This window comes from Herpailurus yagouaroundi, unplaced genomic scaffold (genome assembly GCF_014898765.1).
Source record: "Herpailurus yagouaroundi ecotype Mexico unplaced genomic scaffold, PumYag 198, whole genome shotgun sequence".
NCBI classification, from domain to species: Eukaryota; Metazoa; Chordata; class Mammalia; order Carnivora; family Felidae; genus Herpailurus; species Herpailurus yagouaroundi.
In genome coordinates this window covers 14,569,299-14,586,576 of record NW_024412429.1, presented here as the reverse complement: position 1 = coordinate 14,586,576, position 17,278 = coordinate 14,569,299, and the positions used below count along the sequence as shown (strand labels likewise).

The following is a 17,278-nucleotide window of genomic DNA, read 5'->3' as shown; positions in this document are numbered from 1 at the left end:
GAGTTCAAACTCTTAGATTTCATCATATCCATAACTGAAACCAAAATATATTCAACTTTAGAATTAAGGAATAAAAAAATATGTATCTTTATCCTGGGCTCTTATTAAAACAAGTGTTCTGAATGCAGTCAAAGATAACATTTTTACTTTACAATGCAGTCTCCTATAGCTTCCTAATTTAGCTGTTTCTAAGATTAAAATGTTTGTCAAAATAAAAGGTTCACATTATTTATTAAGCTTATAACAATTTTATTCATAACAGGTACAAAATTTACATTTAGATGTATATGTATACAAAAGAGATCTTTATTTTTTTACTTTGACATAAAAATACAGAAATATTTACATTATGTACAAAAATATTAAAACATACAGACTTCACAAATAGGAAAAAGCAAGATTTCACAAAGGGTACTTTTTTGGGAAATGTACACACTGAAAAAGAGGTTAAAGAAAGATGACAAAACACTTAAATTAACAGACTCCAGAAGTTACTGCAATAGGAATTAATTTGGTAGGGCAAATAAAATGTCTCAAATGCTAATAGATGGTAAACAAGATATCTATTTAAGATTATCTAGGTAAAATTACATGGTCTTCCTTTACCATAAAATTGAATCAATTTTATTTTATCCCTGAATTACAAACATCAGATAGCCACTTTTCCTTTTTTCTTAAAATATTTAAATTTTCTGATTTATACTGATAATTTTAAACTTTTTCAAATTAAATTGTAAAATATTTTAAGTTGTATATTGTCTTTACTCAAGGGGAGAAAATCCCACGTACTACATTGATTTCAACACAAAATTGGAAATTACAATACATTTTACTTTTCTTAAATTAAAACCTAACATTTTCTAACTAACCTTCATAATCAGGTACAACTGATTGTTAACAAGAGATCACAATCGTCGTAAATTCTTCTTGCTTGTTTTGGTACCGGGCAGAGGACCTGTTTTATAATTGGCTTTTAGGGGTTTGCCATTTGAACATTCGTTGGTGGTATGATAGTTACACAGACACCTTGTACAATAATCAAACCCACAGCCTTCTCGTTTGCAGATTGCCCGTTGTAAATAGCAATCATATTTCGCAGGTGAATTACAGCGAATACAGGCTTTGAGGCTTTCATTCTCTTTCAAAGTTTTGGCAACCTAGAAAGAAAATCCATAAACAAATTTTAGTTAAGAATTGAATGTAATTTAGTTGGTAAAAACAAGAAGGGCATTTCTGAGGCTTCCCCAAAACATGAATAAAGGACCAATGTCACACATAAGTCAATTCCTGCCTTTAAGGAGCTCACTGTTCAATGAGTGAGATAATATCACTTGTCAACTGGTCCAGTGGCTATTTCCTAATCCTACCTTTAAACATGTTCTTTTATTTCATGAATGCTACTTACATGTCAATGCCTGACTTAAATGTCACCTTTACTGTGAAGTCTTTCTAGTGTTACTAGGAGGTGGTTGCTCTTTCACTTCTAGATTTTTTAAGGCACCTATCACGTTATATGGCATTTATTTTTATGTAGCCATTTTCCATTCTAGATTACAAGGCTATGAAGGGTACCATGTTTTCTTATCCATGGATTACCTGATAGCAGATGCTCAATAACTGCTGTTTGAATCGTTACAGGTTGTATTAGTCATTATGTAACGAACACTTAGAAAATAAAACTTAACTATAATTTATACTTATTGACCAGCATGAAGGCAGTCAACATTTCAAAGATGCACTTAGGTGACGTTATGTTTTTTTAAATTAAGCTTGCCAAATTTTCCATGTGTTCAGTAGAACTTACAATACACATTACCCAATGATTTGAAGGTACAATAGGAGGGCTTCAATTTCTGAAAGCTGGCCTTTTCCAGTTTAGTTCTGGTCCGTAGATATAAAAGGCAGCAATTGCAAAATGTAGTATTGAACAAGTTTGGTAAGAAATTTAAAAATCAAGGTTTCCTTAGCATTTCCAAGTTAGATCTCAACATCACTGAGTGGTCATAAACAATGTCAAATGGTAGCTATTATTTTTTGCATAGAAAGACATCTCTGTGTACTTTCCTAACTTGATTACTTGAGTTATAAATTGTTTGTTTCTAACATTTTTGAGACCAGAATGAAGGGGGACAGAAGATAACATCTCCATTAATAATTCCCTAGTAGTTCTACTTATGCTATAATTAAATTTAAAGTTCTCCATTTCTTACTCTAAATCCTTTTAACAATAAAGGCCCCATAAGTTTCTAGTTTATTGACAAACAAAAAATTACCTCAGAGAATTCATTGTGTCGACTGTAAGTAGAACCTTTCTGATCACCTGGATGGTTTAACTTGGTTTGAGCATCTTTTTTGGGGTGAGCCTGGGCTGCTGATTTTTGAACAGAAGCTAAAGCGGTTCTGAACATAACATATTCTCTGGTTGAAGCATGTGGTGAAAACTTAATGTTCTTTTCCTAATTAAAAAAAATATTTTAATAGGACTTAAAAATATCCTCCTATATTCTTAACAATCAGGCATTTTTATTGTTTGTACATGTAAAAAAAGGGCAAATGAGAATGTAAAAGATTTATCCCTATACCCAATTTACCTGCATATGCTTAAATATAGCCACATACAACTATTCACACAGATAATACTGACAGAAACTGCAAACCAGAAATTGTGAGAAAGCACTAAATACTTAGAGTCTATATAGCATTTAATACATGATGTACTTAATTTTTTTTAATGTTTATTTTTGAGCGAGAGAGCATGCGAGCTAGTGAGCAGGGGAGGGGAAGAGAGAAGGGGAGATACAGAATCTGGAGCAGGCTCTAGGCTCTGAGTTGTCAGCACACAGCCTGATGACTTGGGGGCTGGAACTCATGAACCGCGAGATCATAGCCTGAGCCAAGGTCAGACACTTGAACGACTGCGCCACCCAGGTACCCCAGATACATGATTTATAAAGTACTGATGCCAAAACAAAAAGTCATTGCTTTTATCTTATCATCAATAAATGACAATAGTCATGTTTAAGTATCACTTCAATGTCATGCATGGATTCAAAACAACCTTTTAGATTAGAAAACTTCTCATTAATACTAACCTTATCAATAAAGAAACTGAACTTGGAGAATTTAAGCAATACTTGTCTAAAGTTATACAGCTAGTAAGTAGCAGCACCAAAATTTAGACCCAAGTCTGCCAACTGCTAGGCCTGAAATTTCATTCATGTACAGATATTCTCAGAAACATCTTGAAATTTACCAAGTATTTTGGAAGGCAGATAAATTCTCTTCTGCATTAAGAATGTTTAATATGTTGATAACTGAAAAAATACAAATGGCAATGAAAATTAGCTATATGGTCAACTCTCATTAGAGAACTGACCAATTTTCCCTTTTGTACTTTTGGACATTCCATTTCTAGAAAGAATCCAAGAAATAATGGCTTACGTGGAATTCCTTTCCCCTTGTCTTTGAATTTTGCTTAATGAGTTCTAGTGAAAAGCTGAAATGCCTTGTGAATGTAAAGGATTTCCAGATTACCTGTTATCTGTCCTATTTCCCCCATTTGTAAAGGTAAAGAGCACGAGCTTTTATATTTTAATGTAATGTTCTAAGATATTTTTAAAATGAAAACATCAACTGCAAAGACTTACATTAACTCTCTCTATGGCTTTATTGTACAACTGCAATGCTCTCTTATCATCATCTAGGATCTTCTTCCAAGTTGTGCTCACTTTAGACACACTGGAAAAGTAAAAGGTTATAAAGGAAACAAGGCATCACAAAGAGGTAAGAGGAATGAACACACTACAGAAATACTAACAGTGCAAAAAAGAAATTTCTATTAGCAGTGCTTCTCAAACTTGGTTATACATTAGAATTGCCTACAGCATTTAAGATTTAAGGATGTCCCATGCCTAGGCATTTGGGTTTAACTGGCTTAAAATGGGGGCCAGAGTCCTGTTTTTAAAAGCTCCCTATCAAGTCATTCTAAGTACATCTGGGCTTAAGAACCATTGCAATCATTCCTTGATACTTCATTTTTTCACAATATCTGCAAACATCAAATAAGTTGCCCCTAGTATATATATATGACACTATGTTAGCTATTCGATATCAATAAAAGTTGTAGACAAATTTCAAAGTATTCTAGGACATAACTGCTATTAGTAGACATCAATTTCAAAAATCCATTTTTGTTAACAAAGAAGCTGTGATGCCAATTATCCCTCAAGAAGGTAGCCAACTATAAAAATTAATACTTCTATTTTGCTTTAGCTATTTTTCATAAAGACCAGTGATAAGTACCTCTAACAACTTTTCCAAAAATGCCAAAAACACACCTGTTTGAGTGGGATCTAATCCAATAGTCTATATTATAATTACCTTAATTCTGTCACCTCATCCTAACTCATATTTGGTAGAATGAGGAAGAAAGGGAAATACGAGGTTTCTAAGGAAACAGTCACAATCAGATCCACTTGTGGGTTTCCCTATTTTTATCACTGTCAAACCTAGGGGAGCCCTACATTAAAAATGGCCTAAAAACATCAGGAACTATTTCATACTTTCAAGTGTGACAGAACTCATAAAGCCTACTGGACCTATACACCAGAACTAGGCTGTTGTTTTATAGTTAAGTAGGTATGATGTAGCTTAAGTATTAGTAATTTTCAGAAACAAAAATCCCAATTTAACAAAAATAGTTTGCTAATAGTATAAATATGAAATTTGAAATAACTGGATTAAATGCTTACTTTAAAAATCTTCTTTCATCTTAGTGGCATACAAGTGGTCAAATACCAGCTATCAGGCAGTCATTACCTCAAACAACATAAAAGACTTCCCTCTGTCTTTGTATGAGCTGGTAGTGCTGAGCCATCTTAACAAAAATGTTCAGTGGATTATACTAACACTCAAAGCAACCATACTTACTTGATTAAGTCCATATCATTGAGCTGTGTTAAAATGTTTGCTAGGAGATGTCTGAGTCCCCTTCGAAAGAGTTCACTGAGAATATCTACATATTCTAGGCCCATTTTCCTTCCAATTATATTCTGCAGTCCAAAATTTCCACTGAATATAAATTCTTTCAGTTTCTCCCAATCTATTTTAGGATTTCGTTTGGCATTCTTTTTTAACGTTGAACAAACCATTTTGGCAAAGTGAAGAGCCGGCAGCAAGTTTTTGCTGGGATATTGCTCTGGGCTTTGCATCTGAAGCAGGCAGGACTGTGGACTGTCACTGAAATTTTCCAAGGGAAGGCTACTCTCTTCATGTTCATTGAAGCCACTTTGCTGGGAAAATGAAGTATAGCCACTGTCTTCATAAGGTCCACTGGTCTCTAGTTCTTCGATCTCATTTGAACTATCAAGGATTTGTGGCACATGCTGATTTTCCTTGTTATGAAAGAGCTTGTTTTCGTTTTCAGATTCAAGTTCTACAATCCTGGGGCTCACGATTGGTGACCCAATATCTGATAACCTCACATAGTCTTTAATGCAATCTTTATAAGAACCTTCCAAATATGCAGGAGTACAGGAACCTTGTCTTCCACTATCATCAGGCTTCACTAACTTAAGTCCAGAATGAATATGGTTATAGCTAAAATCACATTTCATTTTGACAGAAAGAGTGGAACTTTCTTCTTTACAACCTACAAGAAACAAAACAAAGCACTTACTAAATGACAAAAATTTCATACATTTCTACTTCTTATATTGGGATATACAGAGGTTTAATTACTTTGCATTCTCTCAGCACTATATACCTGTGAAAGAATCCAAGTTTAATTACTGAGATGTGACAATGAATACTACTTAAATCTTTTAGTAAGTACATGCATTTTATTCTTAAAAGGGTACCTCGGAAGACTGCTAAAAGCAGTATAATTGTACAATTGTATAATTGTAATATTTGGCTTTTCGAGTCTGTTATCTGAGTAAAAAATACTGGAAAAGGGGACTATTTAATAGGTATCTGTGCTTATGGAACAAATAAGGAAATGTGATGCATCGAGTGGGGTCTGAAGTCAGAGAAATCCTTATAGTAATCACAAACACTTCTACAATCCCTGAACTTGAAATGGCATTAAAATCAGCTCTGACTTAAGCATAACCCAAACCAATGACAGTAAATATGTTTAAGACCAATGGAGAGGGAAAGTGTGTAAGAATCAAAATAATTTTATATGAGTGAAACACTAGCAATTATTATAAGCCTTACAATAATTACTCAAGAAAGAACTAAAGTCAATAAATTTAAATACCCTTAAGTTAAAATCTCCTTGAAGTCCCAGAGCTCTCATCTCTTAAGTTTTATTTGGATCAGTGGTAAGGGTGACAGTCTGATATATTTAAGATGTTTGTCTGCCCTACTGGATAGTGAACTCACGCACAGGGACATCTCCCTTTATCTTGCCTAGTATGTGCTAGAGACTGCAATCTTCAATTATTGAATGAAGATTTCTCATAACTAATTAACCAAAGAGTCAGAAGAATTAATAGTTCAGCTACCAATCAGAAGATCTGGTAAGTAAGAGTGACACTATAATTGGTGTAAGACAAGATATAAGAATGTGAGGGTGGTAGGGAACCAGGTGTGCATTACTGTTCAGCTGTCTTAAATAACTGGAGAAGATAATGTGCTTGTTATTTATAAGCAGCATAAGAGGGAAAAACAACAAATTATGATACTATTAACAAACTATGCAATTAGTTCAACTAATTGTTCAACTAAGAAATCAGCTAAGCTACAAATGAACAGGCAGCACTTAATATCTTTACATCAGCATTTCTCAATCTCTGCATTACTAACATTTTGGATTGGATAGTTCTGTTGTTGGGGGCTGCCCTCTATATTTTAGGATGTTTAACAGGCTTTACCCATTTGATGTCATTAGCAGCCTCTACTCCCTGTGGCACAATAAAAAATGTCTCCAATCACCAGTTGCTGACAAATACTGGGTAGGGAGAGGCAGTGGTGTCAAAACGTCTGATTTCTCAGTTGAGAACTACTGCTTTAAAGGATAGCTAGGATTCTGTCAGGCAGTAGAGGCTGGAGAAAGCATTCACTGAAGGTAACCTGAACAAAAGCACAATTCTGGGAAGGAATACAGTAGATTGATTCAGGAACATTACTTAACATTATTGAAGGCTGAGTATATGAATAGTATTATGCTTCAAATGTATTCTACACCTACTATTACCCCTGCAAACCAATCATAGGTAGGTAACAATCTATCTTTTAAGTGTATGTACCAGTCAGATTGTTTAGTCTGTACTAAGTATTGGTAATCTGTCCATGTTAAATTTTACAGTTTTTATTTAGAGCAAAACCTTTAAGTACTAAAAGAACACCTGTAGGGAGGTAGTCTCTTGAAATTCCCAATGTTTAACACAGTGAAGGACACACAGTATATACTTCAGAACACCACTAAAACTTGGACTTGCCCTAAAAACTCATTTCAAACTAAGTTCAAGTATACAAAAAGCAAATAAAGAACAAACAACATTTGCTAACACCAACATTAATCATAATGCTAGAATAAATTATTGAGGGGTTCTCTTTCACCTGGAAGATTAAAATATTCCAAGACAGACTTTTAATTTTTGCCTCAAGAATGAAGTATGATTTACATATGACCACATTTTATCTGAGGGCAAAGACACCTACAAAGACAAACCTTTTATTTTGTTTAGCTGCCTAAAAGGAAGAGGCATGAAAAACGTACTTCAGAAACTCTTAATTCTTTTCAAAAGCATTCTTCCTGTTCATTTTAGTTAGCACAGTTGTTACTGAACTATCCCATAGAACCCTGCATTCAACACCACTGTTTGAACATGAAGTTCTTTAAAATTTAGAGCTAATGATGATTCATTCATCTTCTAATTGTTTTAAAATTTTAAGTTTATTTACTTGAGAGAGAAGAGAGAATCCCAAGCAGGCTGCAAGCTATCAGCGCAAACCCCGATGTGGGGCTACATGGGGCTAAAACGCACAAACTGTGAGATCATGACCTAAGCCAAAACAAAGAGCCAGATGCTCAAGCGACTGAGCCACCCAGGCACTCCAATTGTTTTTAAATGCTTATTTACTTTTGAGAGAGCCCAAGTGGGGGAAGGGAAGAGAGAGACAGAATCCAAAGCAGGCTCTGCGCTGTCAGCCCAAAGCTGGACATGGGACTTGAACTCAGGAACCATGAGATCATGATCCAAGCCAAAGTCTCAGGCTCAACTGACTGAGCCACCCAGGTACCAAGCGTCTTATAGTTGTTTAGAAGTTTACAATTCCAATTTGTTTTCAAACATTCGATCCTCACAACCTTCTGATGTAGGGTGAAGAGGTTATTATCTTAGTTTTACAAATAAGGACAACTGAAGCTCAGCTAAGTAGCTTGCCCACAATTTCACAGGTAGTTAAGAGAGACAGATTACCATTCCTGACTATAAATTTAGTGTCCATTCCATTACCTAATCCTGGAAAGTGAGATAAAAGTGTGTGTGTGTATATAAATAAAGTATACATATAGGCTCATAGTCTTTGGGTTATAATCCAATACTACATTAGGTTATTGCTCAAATTGTTTCAGCTTTCACCACTGTGTAAGTTCATACCCACTTGAAATACTTCCATTATTTTGTTTTTGGAGCATTTCTTACTTTCTGGCACAAGATGCTCCAGGCTCATCTTCTATTTTCCCTGTTCCAGCCATAGAATCACTTGTTCCTCCACGGAACTCTAGTTCCTTTTATTGGTTCCAAAATCTGGATGCTGGTTGTAGGTTTAGTTTTAAAATGTGAAATTATATAATATACTGTAAGGTTGGGAGAGTAGAATGGCCTGTACAATTTTAGGGCAGACCGGATCTTATTCATTGTGTAATAAAGAGCACTGAGGGGTTCTGAGTTCAGATATCTGGTTTACATTGTCAAAAGACTTGCAGCTGTAGAGAATGGACTGTAGGAAGGTACAAGCGGAAAGAGGAAAGCTAGTTAGAAGTGTAGATCACAGGAGTCCATGCAGTTTGGGTAACTGATACTGGGATGACTGCAGTGGAAATGAAGATAATTGGGTGGATGTGAGATGTATTTAGGAGAATACAGTCAACAGAAATTGTGGATGCTTCGGATGTGAATGAAGGAAAGTGGAGTAAAAAAGTACCCTGGGGTTTAAGTCTTGAGCATCTAAGCTATAAAGTACCATTTGCTGAATTGGTGAAAAGGGAGGCAGTTAACTTCTAAAGCCTCTGTATTCTCATCTACAAAATGGGGTTAAGAATGTAAAACTGGACTACATGTATGGCAGAGTCCCATCACATATGGTATTCTTATCACATTTTTAAGCCAAATCCCTTTGTAATCCTTTTATTGAAAATCATGAATGTTTTAAAAATAGCAAAATACGTTCCACACTATGTATTACAGATTACATACTTTTCCTAGGAATCAGATCCATCTTCAAGTAAAAATACCTCCTCAGCCTTGACTAGATTTGTGACATTTCATTTTTTTCTAAAATGGAGGTACTAATATCTGCCTCATGTCGTTGAAGACTCGATATACTGCATTTTTTAAACATCATTTACTCACTCACTGTCCAATCGTGCAAAGGTGGTATTGTAGTTAACTGCACAAAGTTTGACCTTCCATTTTAACTTTCTAAGGCAGAAGTGACACTCCATACGAAAATACCATAAATAGGCTACAATGCTTAAAAAGTTTTACAACTATCCCAACGTTAAATGATTAAGTTCTACAATCCCAATACCTAGAAAATAATCACACGTGCGCGATGTTAAGCATGGCTATTCCTTAAGAATCTGAGACCCCCAAGGCTTGCAGCCACAAACGGGGAATCAGCCGTAATCTCTAAAAGAAAATTTTAGAAAAGCCTGCCTTCAAAAATACTTGGCTGCGTTAAATTTTTAATCTCATTTTCTCAACTCTGTAAACAGGAGATCAAACTCTTGGAGACGGCAAATATTCTGAGGAGCCAAGTGATAATACCAGGCAAACTGGAAGTAACAAAAAAACACTTCTTAAAGCCATCAAGCTTCAGAAGGTCACAGGGAGACGGAGGAGGGAGGATCTTCTAGAAATAGACCTAACCCTGTTAAAAGCCAGGTATTATTTTTTCTTCCAGTCTTCTAAGTTCCTTTTCTAATGAAAGCGGCATCTTGCAGGGATTGCCCAATCTCACAAAGTCGAACCAATTAAAAAAAAAAATTGGGGGTAATTTCTGAGGCAAAAATAAATGCCTTTGGATCTCTTTTCAGATAGCCACAAAGAGGGTAAAAATAACCGTTCGAGGGCCTTCCACTCTATCCGAATTTTGGAATCAAGGGCTGTCCAGGGCTTCAGGAGCGCAGGAAAAAAAAGAAAAAATAACCAATTCTTCATTTCTCAGGTAATCAGGTACCGGAGGGCAAATTCACGGTTTTGCAGTAAAAAGTGCTTCCCGCCCGGACCCCAGCCAGGCCTGGGGAACGGGTTACCGGGCAGAGGGGAAAACCGAGACAAAAAGAAAAAGGTTTTGTTCGGACGTCCCGGTACAGCCCGGCCCGGCGAGGGGGTCTCTCCATTTGGCGGGAGCGGGCAGGGGGGAAGCCCAGGCGAAGCCTTGGGGGGTCGGGGAGGTGGCCCCTCAGGGCGCGGGCCGTGCGGAGGCGGGAGATAAGCCAGCAGGATCTCCCGCGCCCGCCAGCAAGGGTGAGGCGGCGAAAATCCGGGGCACTGGACTGCGGCCCCGAGGCTGCGGGCTGAATACGGAAAAGGGGCGCAAGAAGTGGGGCTGAGGCGCCCGGCCAGACCCCGGGGGCCGCCGGCTCGCGAGCCCTGTCAGAGCCCCCGGGCCCCGGGGTGGGGGAGGGGAGGGGCATTTGGCGCCTCTTCATGCCGGGTGGGGACGAGGATAGGTAGATCCTGCAAGAGGAGAAGGGCGCCCTCAAAGGCCGAGACCTTCACCTCCCTGGGCGCTGGCGTCCAGGAAGGCGGGACCCGGGCCCGCCACCCGCCTCGGCACATCTGGCCTCCCCTCCCCGAGCCCCAGGCTTCCTTCCCCGGGGCCGCAGGAACCGCCGCGGCCGCCCGCCCCGGCCAGGCCCGGCCGGGCCCGGCGTGAGGCGCACGCTCGGACTCGGGAGGGTGTCGGGTTCGGAAGCAGCCGCCCCCTAACCCCGCATACCCTTCCTGGAAGGCGGGCTCCCGCACCCTCTCCTCACACTCACTGTCTGAGGGCCGAGGGCGCCCGGCGGCTGTCAGGTCGCTGTAGCTGCAGCGGCAGGAGCTGGAGGGGGGCCGTGGAGAGCAGCGGCAGGGGCGCTGGCTCATGCCAGTGGAAGTCGGGGGCCTGCCTCAGGTGAGGGAACAGCTGCCTCAGGAGAGGACCAGGCCGTCCGCTTCACAGAGCTGTATCTCCTAAAAGGCGCCAGCTGGTACTTTTAAAATCTTTGAATTTGGTGCCCAAATCCGTACGGCCCAATGGGGTGCGTTGCTCGCACGCGCGCTCCAATAGGAAGGCGGTGGGAGGGGGCGCCCTCACCCACGCCCAATTAGAGGCGGCAGAGGCGGGGCCGAGCTCCGAGGCCCAACCTTCCTCCTTCCAGCCGGCTCCGCGCGTCCGGAAAGATGCTCCCGCAGGGGACGGGCTTGGGGGCGGGGCCTCTGAGCGCGGGGAGGCCCCGGCCCGGCCGCACGTGGAGGTAGCCTACCACGCATGCGTGCACCCGCCACGCTTCCTTCCGTCTTGCGCGCGGGTCTTCTCCGAGTCCTAATTTCATCTTGAAGGCAGCTCCGGCTTCTGTCCGAAGATTTCCCATGGTTATATAGCGTGGCCGACTTTCTTCGAGCAGCATACAAGTGGGTGTTTGGTGAGCGGCGACTCCGGTCGTCCGGGAATCCAGACTTTCCGGAAGACAAGCCCTGCCCCCAGCCCTCCGTAGCCGCTTAGCCCGCCTCTCTAGGATTTAGGCGCGCTCCTCTCTCCCTCTCACTTTCGCCCCTCCCTCTACCCTCAGCGTTTGCGCAGGCGCCTTTGGCGGGCGGTAGCTGCAGAGTTGGCGGGTTGGCGCCTGCGCGATCCTCTCAGGCGCAGGGGCGGGCCGCGGTGGCGCGCGCACCGTGGGTCTCGCACCTGCCCTGGCTGAAGACCTGGGGCTGTGTGTCCTCGTGGCCTTGCCGCGGTGGGACAGTCGCTTCTGTCTTGTAAGCCTATTTATTTGTCTTTTCAACCAGAGTTCTCCAGCCACCGCTACTTTGTACGGACGTTAAGTTTATTAGACTTGTATCTACGCTTTCCTGGGTTTTTGTTTATTTACCTCAGGGGCCAAGCGCGAGAGACAGCAGTCCTGCTCCAAAAATAAATGTTTATAAAACGTCTTGCCGTGAGAGCTTCAGTCCCCACACTCTAGGGCTGGAAGCCTCGGGCCAAGGGAATGATTTTCTAGTGATGTCAGGAATGGGTCGAAGTATTTATTAAGCTTTCGTTGACAACTGGCACCACAGTATTAGCCCTGCTGAACTTTTCAGCCCGAGTGTGCATTTAACTGGTGACAGTGCGTGCCTTGCCGTCAGCCTTTTGGCCACAGCGCGGTGAAGCTACAGGGTGTAAGCTCCAAAAAGTCCAATTCCTTGTCTTCTGGTTCTTCTGGGTTCTCCCTCTTGCTTTTCTGCAGCTTTAGAGAGAGTTAATACTCGATTTACGGTAATCGCTCAGTTATATCGGTGGCAAGTCCTAGTGAGGCAGGGCGGGGACTGGGGTGAATTTTGCACATGCTGGTTGGATCCCGTCGTTATGCATAATTATGATAGTTCGTCATGGTGTTTTACATTACTTTTCATCTTTAAGAATGTTGCTCTAAATTCATATTTTTCTGGGTTACTGGCATTTGGGCATCCTCTTAAATTTTGCATCTGAGTGATGTGTCCCACTCGCCTGCCTTAGCCCCGTCTTGGAGCTAGGTCCTGGAGATACATGGTTGGAAAAACAAAAGCCCTGATTTTCAAAGAGTTTTCATGCTAATGGGAAAGAAACAGTTAACAATTGTAGTTCAGGAAAGAGCAATATAAAACTAGATTATGGGGCAGGGAGTGGGCAGTAGGGGCATAGATTAATGACTCTGGGTGGTCAGGAGGGTTTGGGAGGCTTTGGACCAAGATCTGTTGGGTAGGCACTGCAAAGATCGCTTAATAAGCAGAGGGTAGAGATGGAAAGTGCGTGGCTTGTTCCAAGGAGATAAGGATGTCTAGAGCACATTTAGCAAGTGCTAGAGGAGATTAGGTCAGAGAGGTGGCAGCCAGATCCTGTAGGATTTTGTAGGTTTACATGTGGACTTTAGAGTTTCTTCCGATTGCAGTGGTAGTTGTTGGAGGGATTTCAGCAGGGGAGTGAGTTATTTGTTGAATGGATGTTAAAACTATAGTAGCTTTTTGTCTTCTAGGCATTTTGTAAATGTTAGTCTTTAATTCTCACGATAACCTTGGCACTATTTAATTTTTCGGAAGTGGAAGTTAATTCTCAGAGAACTACACAGCTCATAAGCAAAAATTCCAATCCTGTTCTTTTTCTGTCTTCTTTCAATGTTTATTTTTCAGAAGGCACAAGTGGAGCAGGGGTAGAGAGAAGGGGATAGAGAATCAGAAGTGGACTCTTGGCTGACAACAGCTAGCCCGATGAGTTTGAACTTATGAACCGTGAGGTCATGACCTGAGCCGAATTCAGACCCTCAACCAGCTGAACCACTGAGGTGCCCCTGCAATCCTGTTCTGCTGGATAAGTCCTTGTACTTTACTCCTTTGCTGGGTAGGCCTGATTTTATAGTACATTTTCACATTACTTCCCCATTTGACCTTTGGGATCTTTACTCCTCTTTTATTTTCAGATGTGGACAAATGTATGAAATTTGAGGGGAGAAAGGGTTTTTATTAAACTAATTGAGCACCTGTACTATATTGGACCTTAACTACTGTTTAAAAGGTATTCTCCAACAGTTACTGATCTTTTCAGGAAAAGGCTAAGATCTGTTATTAGGAAAATTAAAATTACTGTAGCAATAAAAAGCAATATACATAGCTAAGCATATTTTATTGTATACTGGAATAGTTTATCACATTCTTTCTCAGCCTATTATTTAATGTTGATTTTAACTATTAGACTACTACTGAAATATTGATTATTTTGAAATATTTTTAACTGACAAATAATTTGTTCAGTAGGTTCATGAGCATCTGTTAATTTCATTTTTAGTGAGAAACTTAGTAAGGGCCATTTTGAATTTTACTAGATATCAACAGATGTATGTACCTCTTTCTTCCTGCACTTTAATTTCAGAATTATTGAGGTTTTAGGTACAAAATGAAGCATAGAGAGAGTTGCCCTCTTTCAGCAAATTTTTTTTTTTTAAGTTTATTTGAGAGAGAGCATGTGTATGCACATGGGGGAGGGACAGAGAGAGGGAGAGAGAGAGAGAGAGAGAGAGAGAGAGAGAGAGAGAGAGACAGTATGAATCCCAAGCAGGCTCCACACTGTCAGCACAGAGCCCAGTGTGGGGCTTGAACTCAGGAACCATTAGATCATGACCTGAGCTGAAGCTTAACCAACTGAGCCACTGAGGTGCCCCTCAGCAAATTCTTATTTGCAGACCTACAACATGCAAGATATTATGGAGTATCTGGAAATAATTGGGACATGGTACCTGCCCTTGTTCTTATTATCTGGGCCTGCCACCTAATAGACATAACAGATGCTCAGTAAATGATTAAAAGCATCATGAGCATGGAGGGAAGGAGATAAGGTGTATAAGATATAGCTATAATGCAACACTGGATAAGTCAGAGACATCTGGTTACACTGAGAATTTTTAGAGGACAGAGAATTTACTTTTATATACTAGGATAAGGGAATAATCTGTTAGACAGGTTTCTCAACCTCAGCGCTGTTTACTTTTTGGCCCAGGTACTTATTTCTTGGGGGCTGTCCTGTGCACTGTAGCATCTTTAGCCTCCAAATATTGCCAAATGTCTGCTATAGGCAAGCTTGCCTCTAGATGAAAACCACTGCTGCTGGGGATGTCTTTTGAAGGACTGGGGAGGAGGGTGGCCTGGCATAAAGAACATGATGGGGGAAAAATTAAATGCAAGTGCAGTTATCAGAAAAAATGAATTTGATGTGACCTAATGGGGGTAGTGAGTAAAACAGGCCAATATGAAATAACGCTGGATGTGGATATGGATGTATTGTATGCACACTTAAGACATGGAGTTTTATTTGGAAGGCAGTAGGAACTTACTAAGTTCCTGCTTAATAAGCAGAAGCAGTGCATTTGAGCCAAAGAGTGACAAAATCAGAGCCTTGTTTTTTAGGAAGATGAATCTGGCTGTTGTGTTACCTGAACTAGAGAGCAGCTAGGATGGAGGGAGAAGTCAGGGGACCATAAAAGTAGTCCAGGAGAAAAGTAATTGTGGGCAAGAGCAGTGGTAATAAAATCTGTGAGGATTAGAGTGTTGAGGAGAGTAGGATTTAGCAATGAAGTGTATGTGAGGAAGAGGAATCAAAGATGACTACATTTTAAATTTGAGAGAGAGGGAGAATGGTAGTGCCATTAAAAAAAACAGAAATGGGTTATGGAGGAATATGACGTTGAATTTTAAACATAGTGATTGGTTATGCATCTTCAAAATTGCTATTACAGCTGAGTAAGTTTTGATTAACTGCTGTTCTAGGCCACTCTGAAATTGTTTTTGTCTGAATAACACATCAGATTTCTGGACAAATATTTTCGCTATAACTGACTTTTACACACCTGTTTCGTGCCTGTTGTAGCATAATGTTTGGTCCTGAGGAGACAAGAATGAAGAAAACATATTTTTGTCCATTCATGAGACAATGTGAGAGGTCTAGCGACACATGCTTATTCTAGTCCCTGACCCACTCTTTCCCATTTCCTTATTAAACACAGTCCTGAGACTGGTGTTACCTTGCCATAAATGTTGTCATCCTGGTATGGTAAAGTACTGTGGAATTGCCAATGAAGGGCAGTTAATTCTGCCTAGAGGCTAAGGTGCCCTTTAGGTTGGACTTCGAAATCTTTCTGCTGAGGTAAGCCAAGAGTCTGTTCCAGGTGGAGAGCACAGCACATGCAAAGGGAGTGGGAGCAACAAAATGCATGGTTTATAGGGAAGATAGCTGTATAGATGCATTGTTTATACGAACAGCTACAGATTTGGAAGCCCTTAAATATTAGACTTAGGGTTCCAGTTGGCCTCATGCCATGACTGTTGCTCTACCCTGATCCTTCCCTGGGTTCCAAAAATTACATTTGTTATTCTGGTAGTAGCTATATTAGTGAGTGAAGTGGAAGCCAGTGTCCATTCATACCAGAATTTGTCAATTAATCTGCATGTGTTTATAATACACCTACTGATGCATGTGTTAAGCTTAACATTGTTAGAATTACCTAGGTATTATGATTTCTTCTCTAACCAACCAACCGTGATGTTCTAATGGACAGGAAGTTTAAAAATTGATCAAAAGTTCTTTTCCACCTTCATTAATACAGCTATCAGACCTTTTCCCATGGGGCAGGGAGTGAGGAAGTGGAGTGGGTTGGGGGGGTGCGGATAACTAAACTTTTAAGAGCTTCTCTTGTTTACAGAATGAAATTCAATAGTCAAGACTCTTCACAATCTCAGTCCAACTTTTCTAATTATCGCCTATTAGAACAGGTAAAGAGAAATTAAGTAATAATATGTTGTAATATTCAGTTAACATAGATATATCCCTTTCATTCAAAAAGGAAACCCGAAAGACCTAAAAGACACAAACTGGGAAACACATCTTACATGGACCTTATGCAGGATTGCCTATGGTCTAATTAACAAGTCTTGGTGTATTCTTGAGTTGCATAGGTCATGGAAAGCTATTTTCATCAAATGTGCTTGTGAAGGTAGAGTGTCCTTCATGAACAGAATGTTACAAGGGAAATTCAAATTCTCTGATGTATTTGATAACCTTTGGCCAGTTTTAAAATTAATACCTGTCTTTACTGAGTTTTCTCAGTAAATAGTAAACCTGCTATTTCTTAAAGAATAAGGTGAAACAAATTACTCTGAAGGTTAGTACAAGCTAGGGCTCTAGAGGAAATTTGGCTAATACAGGTTGACTTAAGAAAGAGGAAACACATTACCTCACAATGATATACTTTTAAATTTGTGTAGAACATATGCTTATAAGAATTTAGATTACTGTAGGTTCAACAAATAGAGAAACGCATGCAGTTTGGGAATTA

The 17,278-nt window shown here is 40.0% G+C and overlaps 1 protein-coding gene across 2 annotated transcripts; it reads right to left on the bottom strand.

Moving 5' to 3' along the window:
* Window positions 1-232: 232 nt before the first annotated feature.
* FBXO5 (F-box protein 5) lies at window positions 233-11,341 on the bottom strand. 2 transcript variants are annotated; one of them, XM_040448836.1, is made up of 5 exons: window positions 11,222-11,341; window positions 4,930-5,650; window positions 3,648-3,738; window positions 2,274-2,456; window positions 233-1,157 (listed from the first exon to the last, which is right to left on the bottom strand). In XM_040448836.1, exons 1-5 carry the CDS (start codon window positions 11,322-11,324, stop codon window positions 906-908), a joined length of 1,350 nt encoding a protein of 449 aa, XP_040304770.1. In that variant the 5' UTR covers window positions 11,325-11,341; the 3' UTR covers window positions 233-905. The 2 variants fall into 2 exon arrangements, with proteins under 2 accessions (XP_040304770.1, XP_040304771.1); XM_040448837.1 differs by lacking the exon at window positions 11,222-11,341 and adding an exon at window positions 11,179-11,196.
* Window positions 11,342-17,278: the final 5,937 nt, after the last annotated feature.